The sequence below is a fragment of the Cherax quadricarinatus genome, chromosome 25 (assembly GCF_038502225.1).
Source record: "Cherax quadricarinatus isolate ZL_2023a chromosome 25, ASM3850222v1, whole genome shotgun sequence".
NCBI lineage: Eukaryota > Metazoa > Arthropoda > Malacostraca > Decapoda > Parastacidae > Cherax > Cherax quadricarinatus.
The window spans coordinates 5,296,517-5,312,602 of NC_091316.1; the positions used below are offsets into that span (position 1 = coordinate 5,296,517).

The 16,086-nt window shown below is 38.8% G+C and overlaps 1 protein-coding gene and 1 long non-coding RNA gene across 3 annotated transcripts in view; both read right to left on the reverse strand.

Moving 5' to 3' along the window:
• Positions 1-15,911, reverse strand: part of LOC128690022 (cotranscriptional regulator ARB2A homolog) — an 83,076-nt gene extending 67,165 nt beyond the window's left edge. The window contains exon 1 of one of the 2 annotated variants that reach the window (XM_053778537.2): positions 15,801-15,911. In XM_053778537.2, the coding sequence (XP_053634512.1) occupies positions 15,801-15,855 (55 nt within the window). In that variant the 5' untranslated portion in view covers positions 15,856-15,911. The remainder of the gene's footprint in view (positions 1-15,800) is intronic. The other variant, XM_053778536.2, reaches the window with a different exon arrangement.
• Positions 1,090-15,796, reverse strand: LOC128690023 (uncharacterized). The gene is made up of 2 exons (XR_008407249.2): positions 15,729-15,796; positions 1,090-4,732 (listed from the first exon to the last, which is right to left on the reverse strand). It is a non-coding gene; the product is annotated as an uncharacterized lncRNA (long non-coding RNA).
• Positions 15,912-16,086: the final 175 nt, after the last annotated feature.

Genomic DNA, 16,086 nt, shown 5'->3' on the forward strand with positions numbered 1-16,086 from the left:
CATCTATTTATTCTATAGTTTACCTTGTCTTTTATAGACAAGGTGAATTACTCCGATATGGTAAATACGAGGAAATTAAAACTTCATCAGAGTACAAAACAAATTCCGGCCACAAAATAGAGCGATAAACCAACGTCAAAGACCTGGGAGTGATCATGTCGAGGAATCTCACCTTCAAGGGCCATAACATTGTATCAATTGTATCTGCTAGAAAAATGACAGGATGGATAATGAGAACCTTCAAAACTAGGGATGCCAAGCCAATGATGACACTCTTTAGGTTGCTTGTTCTATCTAGGCTGGAATATTGCTGCACACTAACAGCACCTTTCAAGGCAGGTGAAATTGCTGACCTAGAAAATGTACAGAGAACCTTCACGGTGCACATAACAGAGATAAAACACCTCAATTACTGGGAGGCGCTTGAAGTTCCTGAACCTGTACTCCCTGGAATGCAGGCGGGAGAGATACATGATTATATAAACCTGGAAAATCCTAGAGGGACTAGTACCGAACTTGCACACAAAAATCACTCACAACGAAAGCAAAAGACTCGGCAGACGATGCAACATCCCCCAATGAAAAGCAGGGGTGTCACTAGCACGTTAAGAGACAATACAATAAGTGTCAGGGGCCCGAGACTGTTCAACTGCCTCCCAGCATACATAAGGGGGATTACCAATAGATCCCTGGCTGTCTTCAAGCAGGCACTGGACAAGCGCCTAAAGTCGGTACCTGACCAGCCGGGCTGTGGTTCGTACGTTGGATTGCGTGCAGCCAGCAGTAACAGCCTGGTTGATCAGGCTCTGATCCACCAGGAGGCCTGGTCAGAGACCGGGCCGCGGGGGCGTTGACCCCCGGAACTCTCTCTAGGTAATATCTAATATATATAGAGTATTATACACAATCTACATTTCTAAAATCAGTAAAATATATGTAAGAGCGCTACTGCTTGGCATCAATCACATTGGATTTTTGTTATGCAGAAAGTATATCTAATCAAGCAATGTGCAAAAAAATTAGACAACAAAATGCACAATTTTTGTAATAAAGGCATTTTTAATTCTTCCAAACAGGTGAATAATAAAATTTTAATTTGATAAATATATTCTTACAACACAAATTCAGTTTAATATTTTATGAAGTAGTGGGCATGAATACAATCAAGCAGCATGAAAAACAATAAAGACACAGAAATAATATTTGAAACAAATAATAAAATAAAATTAAACATGTTGAACATGCTTAATTTTGAAGATAAATATAGTAAATATTTAAACTCAATGGAGTACTTCTTAAATTTCATACTTTTATATACATGTACTGTATACGTATAAATATATGAAGGAATATAACATTAACTTATACTGTATACAATTATGTTTTTTTCTAATTTCAAGAGTTTTACCAGTGACAGGTCAACAAAGGAAACATGAAATTTTCTGCAATGTTCTACTAGCTACCAAGTTGTTTCGCAAGTGGTGAAATCATACAATTAAAATTCAAGATTAACCCTTTGACTGTTTTGGTCGTATATATACGTCTTACGAGCCAGTGTTTCTGACGTATACGTATATACTCAATAATTCTAGCGGCTTCAAATCAAGCGGAAGAAAGCTGGTAGGCCCACATGTGAGAGAATGGGTCTGTGTGGTCAGTGTGCACCACATAAAAAAAATCCTGCAGCACACAGTGCGTAATGAGAAAAAAAAAAACTGATCGTTTTTTTGGATTAAAACGCCGACTTTGAGGTGTATTTTCGTACAGTATTTATCGATGTATTTGCGTTTTCATGGTCTTAGGTGATAAAATGGAAAACATATTACAGAAATAGAGATGATTTTCATTACTTTGACGATGAAAACGACCTTGAAACTGAGCTCAAAGTAGCGGAAATGTTCGATTTTTACCAATGTTTAGGAGTAAACAAATCACACCACACGTCCAATACACGTCAACTGGGGAGTCTAATATTCTTTCACTAGTGCACTGATATTATTTTTACCATTTTTACAACAATGCAGTAGTCTGCATAACAGTAAATTTTGTATTTTTTTGTATGAATAAAAAATCAAAATAGAAAGCAATAATAATATAAGAGGGGCCTAGAGATGTGACTAATGAACAGAGGATATGTTATTTTAGTGCCAAGAATGTCTACCTTGTTTATTCTGGACCCTATTTTGAAATTGGCATCTTTTTTAGTTTGCGTGAAATTGGCCAAATTGCCAATTTCTGACCACAATATTGGGTAGTCCAAATTAGTAAATGGGAGGTTTCTTGTACTCAGCTGATAGATAAAATGGAGTTCTAAAGAAATAGCTATGAGTTTGGTCAACTGGAACAACGGAATTCGCTGAAAATAGGGCTTAAAGTCGGCGAAATCGCTGATACGCATATGTCGCCGAGACCGCTAACTTCGCGGGAGCGTAATTCCATGAGTTTTCGACCAAATTTCGAACTTTTGGTGTCATTACCATCAGGAAAAGATTCTTTATCATTTCATAAGAAAAAATAATTTTTTTTTTTTTTCAAAACTTTAGCGACAGAATGACAGTTTCAGAAAGGGGCCTGAAACAGTCAAAGGGTTAAACAGCACATTAGTACAGTATGTACCTTATACCATCAAGAACAAAATACAAACAGCAATTAGCACCCTGTGTAAATCAATATCATTGTACCTTTTTATTCCATTAACCCTTAAACTGTCCAAACATAGATCTATGTCCACATGCGGGGGGCTCCAAACGTAGATCTACTTTTCTTTTTTAAATACTTTCAAATGGGGAAAATCAAGGCCGGAGCGCTACGCACGTGAACGTAGATCTACGTTTGGACAGTTTAACCCTTAAGCGGTCCAAACAGATCAACGTTCAAATTCGTAGTGCTACAAAAGTAGATCTACTTTTTTTTACATATTTTCAAATATAACAAAAAAAAATGTAGATAAAAGTTTTTTTTACACGTTTTCACACGTAAAACAAAAAAAAAAAGATCTACATTTTTTTACATACTTTCAGATGTTGAAAACACGTATATATATGTTTGAACCATTTAAGGGTTAAGGGTTAAGAGTCCTGATAAATGTAAGTGCAAAAATATTAACAGTGGGTAAGCCCTTTATGGATTCCTTTATGAGCTGTGATTCAAGCACTTAAAGATAGTGATAGGCTTATAATGTATGAACACACTCATATGCAGACAAATAACCCACACATAGGAGAGAGAAGCTTACGACAACGTTTCAGTTTGACTCGGACCATTTACAAAGTCATACTATGAGGAGAGAGGAGCTTATGATGACCAAAACATTGTCGTAAGCTCCTCTCTCCTATACGCGGGTTATTTGTATATTTTTCTAGTCACGTTATTGTGCCTTTCTGTTTTTTCTTCACTCGTATGTATTCTGCATCAAAAGACAAAATAATTTTTATTCTCTGAGAAAGAGCTAAAGTATGAGTGCCAACTGCTAGGCAATAAGCTGTACAAAGTACTGCTGTCCTTCCATATTTTCAATTGCTATTGCTATTCAGCAACACATGAAAACATTAGACAAATGAAAAATAATTAAATAATCAGCTTTGAAGGTACAGATTTAAAAGTCATCTTCTAGTTTCCTTTACATTATATAGGTGATGATGAGCAAACAAATAGCTGTCACAGAAAGACCTTTCATGGAAATTCACACTTAGTGATAAAGATAAAAAAAAAAAAGGCAGAAAAATTAACTACTCATCTACATACTTTTGATTTTATCTATACAATAATAGGCAGACGTTTTCATTTGCAAAATAAAATATATTACAAATGCCTGTGAAACAATAACTTTCTGTAGGAATACACATCCTCAAGGTACAAATATATAATTATCAACTACAATAGAGCATCAGTAATCCAGAATGCTTGAGAATGAGCAATGTACAAGATCACTGATCAAAAATATATAGTACAGTACATAGCAGCATCATGATACAATACACAAAATATTAAAGAAATGCTGTACCTGCACTGTACATGGTTTATTTGTTGATACAGCTCTACTGTGTCAACAAATGTGTAATGCTTAAAAGCACATATAATAGCCAAGTTCCTCCAGTTGAATACATATACAGGTCGGCCATCTCTAATCCAGCGTCATTGGGACCTGTAGTGTGCCAGATTAATGAGTTTGCCGGATTACAGAGTGGCTAGGTTAGAATACACTTAATTAACCTATCAACAGAGAGAGACTTTCTACTACATCTTCATTTTCATCCTCCACTGGCTTGCTACTGTGGATTTACAACCATCTGCACAATTTCTAAGTCAGTATAATGATGAAATTTGAAATTATGCTAACCGAAATTAGTGCTGGATTATTGATGGAACCGGATAACTGATTGCCAGATTAGTGATGGCTGATCTGTACATTACTGTATATAAATGTTTCTAATGCAGGCATTCCCATCATTCAATCATTTTTCTTATCTTCAATTACTGCTTCAGATGACCCTGTCTCTTTTCCAGAAAATGGACACATAAGATCACCATTGGCAACTGCTGCTCCATTTGATGCTGTACACCCATTTGGGGCTTCTTTCTCTTCACCCTTTTTTTCTGTCCCAGCTGTCACTTTTCTCCAAGGATTCCAAAATGTGAGGAAAACTGGTTGCAGGAAACGGTGCCAGATAAAGAGAAGAACTGGCACCACGATGCAAGGTATGCACACCATCCTGGCGACACCTTCCAAGCTCTGCAGACAACATTCAACCCAAATTAAAAGAATACATAATACAGCGCTTAATTCATCAAAATAGCTCATTTTGCATTATGAGGCCCTAATATTTTATTAATCAAGAAATTGTGGGTATTGTAAAAAAAAAAAAAACTCGTATAGTACTATGGCTTGCTTTGGCTACTAGCAATGGTACATGGCATTAGATGAGTAAGCTGTATCTTTGTCACTGAGGAGCCAAACTCTTGCAAATGTACCTTACTCATCTACTTGTTGGTATTACATACATAATACAGGGTGTCCCAAAAGTCTCCATACATAGCTAATTTCTTTTCTGTTTTTTAGATACCCTTTAAAAATGCCTTTGTTAAAAGAAAAATGTACAGAAATCATTCTCATGGCCGGATCGGGAAGCTGTCGCCAGGTTGCAATGAACTTTAAAAGGAAACATGTTAAGCACATCACACACAACAAACTTACTGCAAAATTAAAAAAAAAATGGAAGTGTTGCAGACTAAATGTGTTAATGCAAGTACACACACTAAGAATGAGAGAGCTGCATCCATGTGTGCTTACAAAGAAATAGATATCATGTAGAGAATATTCTGTAAATAGTTACATTCTACTAAAACTGCTAAATTTCCCTATGTATGGAGATTTTGGAACATCCTGTATAATATACAGAATTAGAAATGCACTTAACCCTTTGAGGGTCCGTCACATAGTTCTACATCATTGAAGCCAGGGTCCAAGCCACAGAACTATGCCAGAATTCTAGTGGTTTAAAATTTAGCACAAGAAGGCTGGTAGGCTTACATCTAAGAGAATGGGTCTGCATGGTCAGTGTGCGCAGTAAACAAGAAGCTGGGGTATCCACATTGCATTGTGGGAACGCCATCTCAGTATGCTTTGTTCATCATGCCTTGTGGCAAGGAAGCTCTCACTCCCAGGCAAACTGGGACTCTCTTTTTCCCCAAGTGACAGTTCTAACACTGATGGAAGTGAATCTGAAGAGGAATTCTATGGTTTTGAACCATATGGTACAGGGACTCTGATGGAAGTAAGTCACACTGTCTGACTTTTTTGGGTTATCCTAGGTTCGCCACACATATGCTGCTATGTATAATAATCTATGTAACTGTATTTGTGTATACCTGAATACACTTATTTACTTACGACCCCACATGCGCTTGGGTGAGTAATAAAGTTTATTCAAGTATACACAAATACAGTTACACAGATTATCATACATAGCAGCATATATATAAAGATCCTAGGATAACCCAAAAAAGTCAGATGAAGTGACTTACATATTTCCATTGGGGTCCCTGTATCTGTACCATATGGTACATTGCAAGGGGACTGAGTACATCCTGTGGCCCTACACCTGGAATAGACAGTGAAAGTGACGATGATGTGGCTACAATTGGGATGGATACACCACATGCGTCAGTAGGTGGTGGTGGTGCCACGTGCATGTAGCATGTGAGCGTACAGCATGTGGCACCAGCCCAAACTGGAGCCTAAGCCACTGACTCGGCCAGTCCAGGACAAAGTGCATCGTCATCCACTGGTGGAAGGAGACAACTGTGGCTGAAATGTATTTGCTTTTTTGCAACAATAATGCTTATGCCTCATGTCTATAAGCATAATATAAAGTCATACTGGTCCACAGACGAGTAAGACACCACTGTGCATGACACCTTGTTTCAAAGACTTTCACAGACTGCAGCAGTTTTAGGAACATATCCAGTGACTGTACATATGTAAAGATATAATAGAACATTACTAATATACAACATTTTTGCATTTTTTTTGTTGTAAACAAACATTATGAACACTATAATGACGAAAATATTAGTGCAGTTATTGTGTTGACAACAAGTGTACATATATATGTACATTATGCATTATATTGGTCTCACGGGTCACAAATGTTACTAGAAAAAAATTAGAAAAGAAAAAGTAACAAAAAAGTAAAATAAAAAATATGTGACTTTACAGAAGTCGCCGATGTTGCCGCCACCCAGTCGTTGAGGGTCAACTTCATGCCTCTATGTCTTGGAAAGTATTGATTGGAAAATTTTTATTTTTTGTTTTATTACCTCTAGAAAAACATAATCTTTAATTCTGTAAGAATTTTTTTTTTTTTAAATTCTTGAACCCTGGCTGTCACACTGAGATTTGGCCTCTGGATTCTCAAAGGGTTAATCCCAACAGTGTAACCTGGGATGAAGTTATACCTGAGGTCCAGTGTGCGATAAATTCTGCTTACAATACGTACAGTGGACCCCCACATACCGTTGGCATCACATAACGTTAAATCCGCATACCGATACATTTTATCGCTAAGATTTTGCCTTGTATACCGCTAAAAAACCCGCTCAACGCTATTCGTCCGAGACGCGTCTAATGTGTGGCCTGAGCCAGCCTCACATGTTCCGCCGGTGGCATTGTTTACCAGCCAGCCTCCGCGGTAACATCCAAGCATACAATCGGAACATTTCGTATTATTACAGTGTTTTTGGTGATTTTATCTGCAAAATAAGTAACCATGGGCCCCAAGAAAGCTTCAGTGCCAACCCTGTGGTAAAAAGGGTGAGAAATATTATCGAAATACTGTGGTACCATGGTCAACTGCTGATGCTGTTGCTGCTGTAGCACTGTCAGCTGCTGCTGCTGCTGTAGTACCATCTGCTGCTGCTGTAGCACCATCTGCTGCTGCTGTAGCACTGTCAGCTGCTGCTGTAGCACTGTCAGCTGCTGCTGCTGCTGTAGCACCGTCAGCTGCTTCTGCTGCTGTACCACCATCAGCTGCTGCTGCTGTAGTACCATCTGCTGCTGCTGTAGCACCGTCTGCTGCTGCTGTTGCACTGTCAGCTGCTGCTGCTGTAGCACCATCAGCTGCTGCTGCTGCTGTACCACCGTCAGCTGCTGCTGCTGCTGCTGCTGTAGTACCGTCTGCTGCTGCTGTAGCACTGTCAGCTGCTGCTGTAGCACTGTCAGCTGCTGCTGCTGCTGTACCACCGTCAGCTGCTGCTGCTGCTGTAGTACCATCTGCTGCTGCTGCTGCTGCTGCTGCTGCTGTAGTACCGTCTGCTGCTGCTGTAGCATCGTCTGCTGCTGCTGTAGCACTGTCAGCTGCTGCTGTAGCACTGTCAGCTGCTGCTGCTGTAGCACTGTCAGCTGCTGCTGCTGCTGTAGCACTGTCAGCTGCTGCTGCTGCTGCTGCTGCTGCTGCTGCTGTAGCACCGTTGTTGGTGTGGCTTATTGAGAATACCAAGAAACAATTAACCCCAGAGGGTTAGCCACCCAGGATAACCCAAAAAAGTCAGTGTCATCGAAGACTGTCTAACTTATTTCCATTGGGGTCCTTAATCTTGTCTCCCAGGATGCAACCCACACCAGTCGACTAACACCCAGGTGAACAGGAAAAAAATCCTGGAAATAGTGCTCATATTGGTGAATTTAAAGCCAGCAAAGGTTGGTTTGAGAGATTTAAGAATCGTAGTGGCATACACAGTGTGATAAGGCATGTTCTGGAAGAAAATGCCAAACAAGACCTACAGTACTCATGAGGAAAAGGCACTCCCAGGACACAGTGTCTCATCAGTCATTGCTGCATCTTCAATAAAGGTGTCATTTATTCTTCATTTAGTAGAGTAGTACATGCACAATATATATTGTGCATGTACTACTCTACTATTGTGCATGTATCTTTCTCTTTGTGTGTAGGAAAATGTATATTTCATGTGGTAAATTTTTTTTTTTTCATACCTTTGGGTGTCTTGCACGGATTAATTTGATTTCCATTATTTCTTATGGGGAAAATTCATTCGCATAACGATAATTTTGCATAACAATGAGCTCTCAGGAACGGATTAATATCGTTATGCGGGGGTCCACTGTACTTCTATTGGTGACACTCCACATTATGCATTTACCATATGAGTTGTTATATCCTTTTCCAAAACCAAATTACAATCCTGATGATTTCATAGCAACTCGTATCAGCTTAGCTCAAGGTGGTTTTAGAACAATCTGAGAAACACTTCAGAAATCAACAGCAGAATTTACAAGTCACTAATACTCGAACAAAGCCAACCAAAATTAAAGTAGGTTCAAGAGTTATGCTGACTAACTTTAATAAAACATCCTCAATGCCTAAGCTCAATCAAAAGTTTGTTGGTCCATATTGAGTAGTTGAACATGTCAGTGGCAATAGGTATAAAGTTAGAGAAATCAGTACTGGTCAGTATAATCACATTTAGATCATATGAAGTTAGTATGTGATGACAAGGTTCCTAATATCCAGACAAGTGAGACAGACTCTGACAGTCCTCCTGACTCAGTACCCTCTTCCTCTAACAACCCGACAGACGAACAACCTGATTGTCATTATTCCCTACGTACACAACAAGTACAGGTCTCCCTCAACATTCACATTTTCAACTTTCACGGGCTTCACACATTCGCGAATTCCCAACCGCGAAATTCCCAGCCACCAAATTCCCAGCCGCCAAATCATATTTAAGTTTCCCGCCACCTGCGAGTCCCTACTACCCTCCCTCCGACCCCCGCAACTGGCAGCCAGCCCTCCCACCACTCAGTGTGGTGAGTGTTTTGTTTGTTCATTATTTGCTATTAAACTACAGAATAAATAATGTAAACCCATTCATGACTGCATATTGGAATGGCAATTCGGACAGGTATTAGACGGTGACATCATGTGTTTACTCTTGAACACTGCAAAGAATTAAACATTTCTGCTACAGCTAATAATAACAATAGTAATAATAATAATAATAATAATAATAATAATAATAAATATGATATAATTGAAGAAGGAAATTGTACAAAAATACGAGGGAGTGGTTGACACATCGTCAGTGTGACTTTGTTTATGCTGGAGTGAACATTAGTCTCCCTGCTCTTCCAAACATTTCACAATAATTCATTGTGTTTGGTGCTTGTAGATTGAGTGTGACTGGAGTGGTAGAGGCAGTGATTGAGGCAATGGTATTTAATAACATACATGTTAATAATAATACATGTTATTAATAATATGTACTATTATTATTTATAACATATATGTTATTACAATAATTCAGTGGTTGAGACAGTGGTATTTAATAACATATTTTTTATTATTATCACACTGGCCGATTCCCACCAAGGCAGGGTGGCCCGAAAAAGAAAAACTTTCACCATCATTCACTCCATCACTGTCTTGCCAGAAGGGTGCTTTACACTACAGTTTTTAAACTGCAACATTAACACCCCTCCTTCAGAGTGCAGGCACTGTACTTCCCATCTCCAGGACTCAGGGAAACCGGCAGGCCGGACTTGAGTCCTGGAGATGGGAAGTACAGTGCCTGCACTCTGAAGAAGGGGTGTTAATGTTGCAGTTTAAAAACTGTAGTGTAAAGCACCCTTCTGGCAAGACAGTGATGGAGTGAATGATGGTGAAAGTTTTTCTTTTTCGGGCCACCCTGCCTTGGTGGGAATCGGCCAGTGTGATAATAATAAAAAATATGTTATTAAATACCACTGCCTCAACCGCTGAATTATTGTGAAATGTTTGGAAGAGCAGGGAGACTAATGTTCACTCCAGCATAAACAAAGTCACACTGACAATGTGTCAACCACTCCCTCGTATTTTTGTACAATTTCCTTCTTCAATTATATAGTATTTATTATTATTATTATTATTATTATTATTACTATTGTTATTAGCAATAGCAGAAATGTTCGATTCTTTGCTGTGTTCAAGAGTAAACACATGATGTCACCGTCTAATACCTTTCCTAATAGCCATTCCAATATGCAGTCATGAATGGGTTTACATTATTTATTCTGTAGTTTAATAGCAAATAATGAACAAACAAAACACTCACCACACTGAGTGGTGGGAGGGCTGGCTGCCAGTTGCGGGAGTCGGAGGGAGGGTAGTAGGGACTCGCAGTGGTGGAGGCATTGGTGGAGGCATTGGTGGAGGCATTGGTGGAGGCAGTGGTGGAGTCTGTGATAAGATAAAATAAGATTTCGTTTGGATTTTTAACCCCGGAGGGTTAGCCACCCAGGATAACCCAAGAAAGTCAGTGCGTCATCGAGGACTGTCTAACTTATTTCCATTGGGGTCCTTAATCTTGTCCCCCAGGATGCGACCCACACCAGTCGACTAACACCCAGGTACCTATTTGCTGCTAGGTGAACAGGACCACAGGTGTAAGGAAACGTGTCGAAATGTTTCCACCCGCCGGGAATCGAACCCGGGCCCTCCGTGTGTGAAGCGGGAGCTCTAGCCACCATGCCACCGGGCCTGGTTGCTAAATAACATGTATGTTAATAACATACATGTTATTAACATACATGTTATTAAATAACATACGTTATTAAGGCATAACATGTAGTATATATTTAGTACAATTTACGACGTTTTCATGTATTTTATGATTATTCATGGTTCAACAAGTTAAGGAAGCAGTATTGTAATATATTTCCCTACAATATATTGGGGCACCAAACATTCACGGTTTTTCAACATTCGCGAGGCTCTTGACCCCCTAACCCTCGCGAATGTTGAGGGAGACCTGTAATGAGGAATCCCCAAGTTTTTTTTTTTTTTTTAACAAGTCGGCCACCTCCCACCGAGGCAGGGTGACCCAAAAAGAAAGAAAATCCCCAAAATGAAAATACTTTCATCATCATTCAACACTTTCACCTCACTCACACATAATCACTGTTTTTGCAGAGGTGCTCAGAACACAACAGTTTAGAAGCATATACGTATAAAGATACACAACATATCCTTCCAAACTGCTAATAACCCAAAACTCCTCCTTTAGAGTGCAGGCATTGTACTTCCCATTTCCAGGACTCAAGTCCGGCTATATAAAAATAACCAGTTTCTCTGAATCCCTTCACTAAATATTACCCTGCTCACACTCCAACAGATCGTCAGGTCCCAAATACCATTCGTCTCCATTCACTCCATTCGAACACGCTCATGCACGCCTGCTGTAAGTCCAAAACCCTCACCCACAAAACCACCTTTACCCCCTCCCTCCAACCTTTTCGAGGACGACCCCTACCCTGCCTTCCTTCTCCTACAGATTTAAATGCTCTCCATGTCATTCCACTTTGATCCATTCTCTCTAAATGACCAAACCACCTCAACAACCCCTCTTCAGCCCTCTGACTAATACTTTTATTAACTCCACACCTTCTCCTAATTTCCACACTCCGAATTTTCTGCATAATATTTACACCATACATTGCCCTTAGACAGGACATCTCCACTGCCTCCAACCGCCTCCTTGCTGCTGCATTCACAACCCAAGCTTCACACCCATATAAGAGTGTTGGTACTACTATACTTTCATACATTCCCTTCTTTGCCTCCATAGATAACGTTTTTTGACTCCATATATATATGCGTCATCGAGGACTGTCTAACTTATTTCCATTGGGGTCCTTAATCTTGTCCCCCAGGATGCAACCCACACCAGTCGACTAACACCCAGGTACCTATTTGCTGCTAGGTGAACAGGACCACAGGTGTAAGGAAACGTGTCGAAATGTTTCCACCCGCCGGGAATCGAACCCGGGCCCTCCATGTGTGAAGCGGGAGCTCTAGCTCCCGCTTCACAAATCAGAGGGGAAGACGGTTGGTAGACAGCAACCGCCCAGGGAGGTACTACCGTCCTGCCAAGTGAATGTGAAACAAAAGCCTGTAATTGTTTTACATGATGGTAGGATTGCTGGTGTCTTTTTTTCTGTCTCATAAACATGCAAGATTACAGGTATGTCTTGCTACTTCTACTTACACTTAGGTCACACTACACATTCATGTACACATTTATTTATACACACTCATCAGAGTTTTCTTTGATTTTATCTTAATAGTTCTTGGTCTTATTACTTTTCCTTTTATATCCATGGGGAAGTGGAATAAGAATCTTTCCTCCGTAAGCCATGCGTGTTGTAAAAGTCAACTAAAATGCTGGGAACAATGGGCTAGTAACCCCTTTTCCTGTAAAGATTACTAAAAAGAATAAGAAGAAGAAAATTGAATCCCCAAGTATCTTTCGTAAATACCAATTTAGATCCTCCTCAACCATTGCATGTGTCATCCATTGCAACAGAATTTGATCCCCCCAGAGATGATAACCATTCTGCATATGTAAATCTCACTCTAACAGAGTTGGAATTAAATGTAAATAATCTCTATAGATAGATAATCTAGTCTAGAGAGTACTGCAACTGTGTGTTTACTATATTAACTTACTGATGTTCAAAAAAAATTTTTTTTGTGTTCACGTTCTCTCCGAATTCTGAGAGTTAACAGTAAAAGACTTGAGCGCCTTTTCTGTTAAACACTTTTTCCTTTGTAAATATGCTTCATCAGAATCCGTAGATCACATGAATACAGATCGATTGATCTCCTCTTTCACTTTATTGATCTTCCCTATTTTGATCTTCTCTTTCTCTTTTGTTGTACTATACCATTATTGATTCTTTCAATTACAGTGATTTGTGACTTACTATAATTTGCAATGCATTACAATCTGTTATCATCCTTAAGTATAGTTCATATGTTCAACTATTGTGTACACTGACATCGTATAGAATCAGCCTAGACCCAAAATGCCTAAAGTCTATAGTGTGTATAAGGTAGCCGTATGTTGGGACACTATACATTCTTCAATAAGTGGACAATTAAGCACATAGTGTTCAAGACAGTGACCATATGCCTGATCACATAATTTGCATTTAGTTTGATCATCATGTGTGTGTCTCCCAAACTGCTGGAAGTACTTGCAACCAAGCCTAAGCCTGGCCACTACAACATCAGTCAGTCTGTTCACCTTGTCCAGGAGCAGTTGATTGACCTTTAGTTAATGCATTATCAAATTCATACTCAGTGAAGAGACAATCACTCTCATCAATATTTTGGCTCATAAAATTAATCAGTTTCAACATTTCTTCAGAAGCACTCTCTAATTTTTTTCTAACATGAGATGGAAGGTTTTCATGCCTGGATGTTTTGACCATTCATTTATGAGGTTATTTGCTTTTTCAAGAGGAAAGGATGAGCAACATTGCCAGTCTTTTTCCTGATAAAAAGAGATTGTGTTAGAATAATACATGGATGTTTTTTTCCCCTCTGATTTCTTCAGTGTCTGAAGCCCCCTTTTACAGCTCACTTATGTTATCAAAACTCTTATAATGTTCCAGGTATTCATGAATAACCCACATTTAGCAAACTTATGATGATGTTTTAGTATGTCCTTAAAAATGGTTGTCACAACAATTTGATAATGGTCCAGGCCAGACTGTTATATCACCATCATGGCCCAGTCTCAGACCATCATGTCACCACCATGACCCAGTCTCAGACCAGGCCTAAATTAAGAAAGAAATAATACTGGAATAAGACCAATTAAAAAGACACAGCAAAGTAAAACTAAGTATGCACTGAATGTACTATTAGGCTCCTACCAGATGATAGACAGTATTATATTCATGGGGAAATGCCAAAAAAAAAAAAAAACAGAAATCTTGCTAGAGAACAAAACAGTTTTATTACACTCATATGACAGCATGGAAGTGACTCTCTGAATTATTGCTGTCTGCCAACCTCTAGCTTACCAATTTGGAATACTGTATTAGATTTATTTGATTTACCTCTGAATAATAAATGCTGTACTGCTTTAGCTGCATTTACAATACTTTTCAATGCATCATGCTGGCAAGCCTCTACCTTACTGCCTGTCAGGTTTCCACCAAGGAAACTCTTAGATTGATGCAGTCATCACAAGTGATATAAAAATGACTAAGGATATATAACTCACAGTCAAGTGCCCAAATGTAAATTAGCTATTGAACTACGTTGCCAGACATGAAGTGTTCATTTATTTTCAATTTGCTTAGTTGCGGTTAAATATGTATCATCATAAGGTTATACAACCAAGCTAAACCTAAACTACCCTAACCTATAAACAAGTTGCTACCCCATAAACTCTGCTACCTGGCTGCTGGGTTTAAGTTAAGATTAGGTCAGTGCTTGCTGATAGTTTCACTATACTTTTATATAGAACTTTCCTGAAATGCTATACATACTATAGGCTTTCAAATTATTGCAAATATTTATACATTAATCCGAAACAATCATTATCATGACTGATTAGTGACTTGGAAACATGAGTGAGATCACTTCACCAGTCTTGATACCAGAGCTTAAATTTCCTGGAATAAGAGCCCTGTAACTTGTATATTATACAATTATTTTAATCAGGGGAGTGCTCAACCCATAGGGGTCATAAAGCCTGGGGATTGGGAGGCATTCATGTTTGATCTAATTCTAAAGGGAAGTAAATTATTATAATAATCATGGGGAGTGCTAAACCTGTAGGATTATACAGTGCCTGTAGGAAGGTGATGGGAGGTATTTGGGCTTAATTCAGGAAACTGGAGCAAAGATCCAATTCCCTAGATCAAGAGCCTCTCACCAGCATCAAGAAACCTCCATTGAGGGGAAAGGGAGGTCAAGTTCTGCTCCTTGGATCAAGAGCCACTCCCACACATCACTAACTACAAAGACCTGTAACCCCAATGGAAGTAAGCCACTTTGACATTTTTTGGGGGGGTGGGGGGTTATCCTAGGTAATTTACATTATGTATGATAATTGTACTCATGTATAAATGTACCTAAATAAACTTACTAACCTGCATAAAATGACTCACAATGACTCAGGATAACTGGATGGTACTTCAGGAAAAATCCTTTAAAATCAGGTTCATTTAGGTAAAAATTACACAATTTCTGAACGATTACAACTGCCTTACATGGTATTATGTGTGTAAAATACCCAGGATAACCCACCCCCCATTAAAAAAAATGACGCATTTCCACTGGGGATCTTCCATTACTTGAAACTACGCTGACAAAGCTGAAATTCTCACCCCCAATGTATTACAACTACAGAACAATAAATAAGTGAACCCTAACCACGTTATTAAGCGCAAAGTGCAACATAACTATTCTTATTGCATGAATTACAGGAAGCAACAATTAGCTTACGTAGACAGTAGTGCAGGACAGCAACAATGGCAACAACACAACTAATAAATACCATCAGTATAAATATTTATGTTGAGTCTTTTATTTCGAACCATCTACAAATTGTTTTCTTTTTTAACCATTTAATGAATTTTTAACAAAATACTTTGTTTTGGAAGGCACACAGATGTTAATATAAAGATTGGTCGGCTGGAGTTGTGGATAAGTGGGATAAACTATATTTTATTTAGGTATACACAAATACAGTTACATAGATTATCATATATAGCAACATATGTGTAGAAAA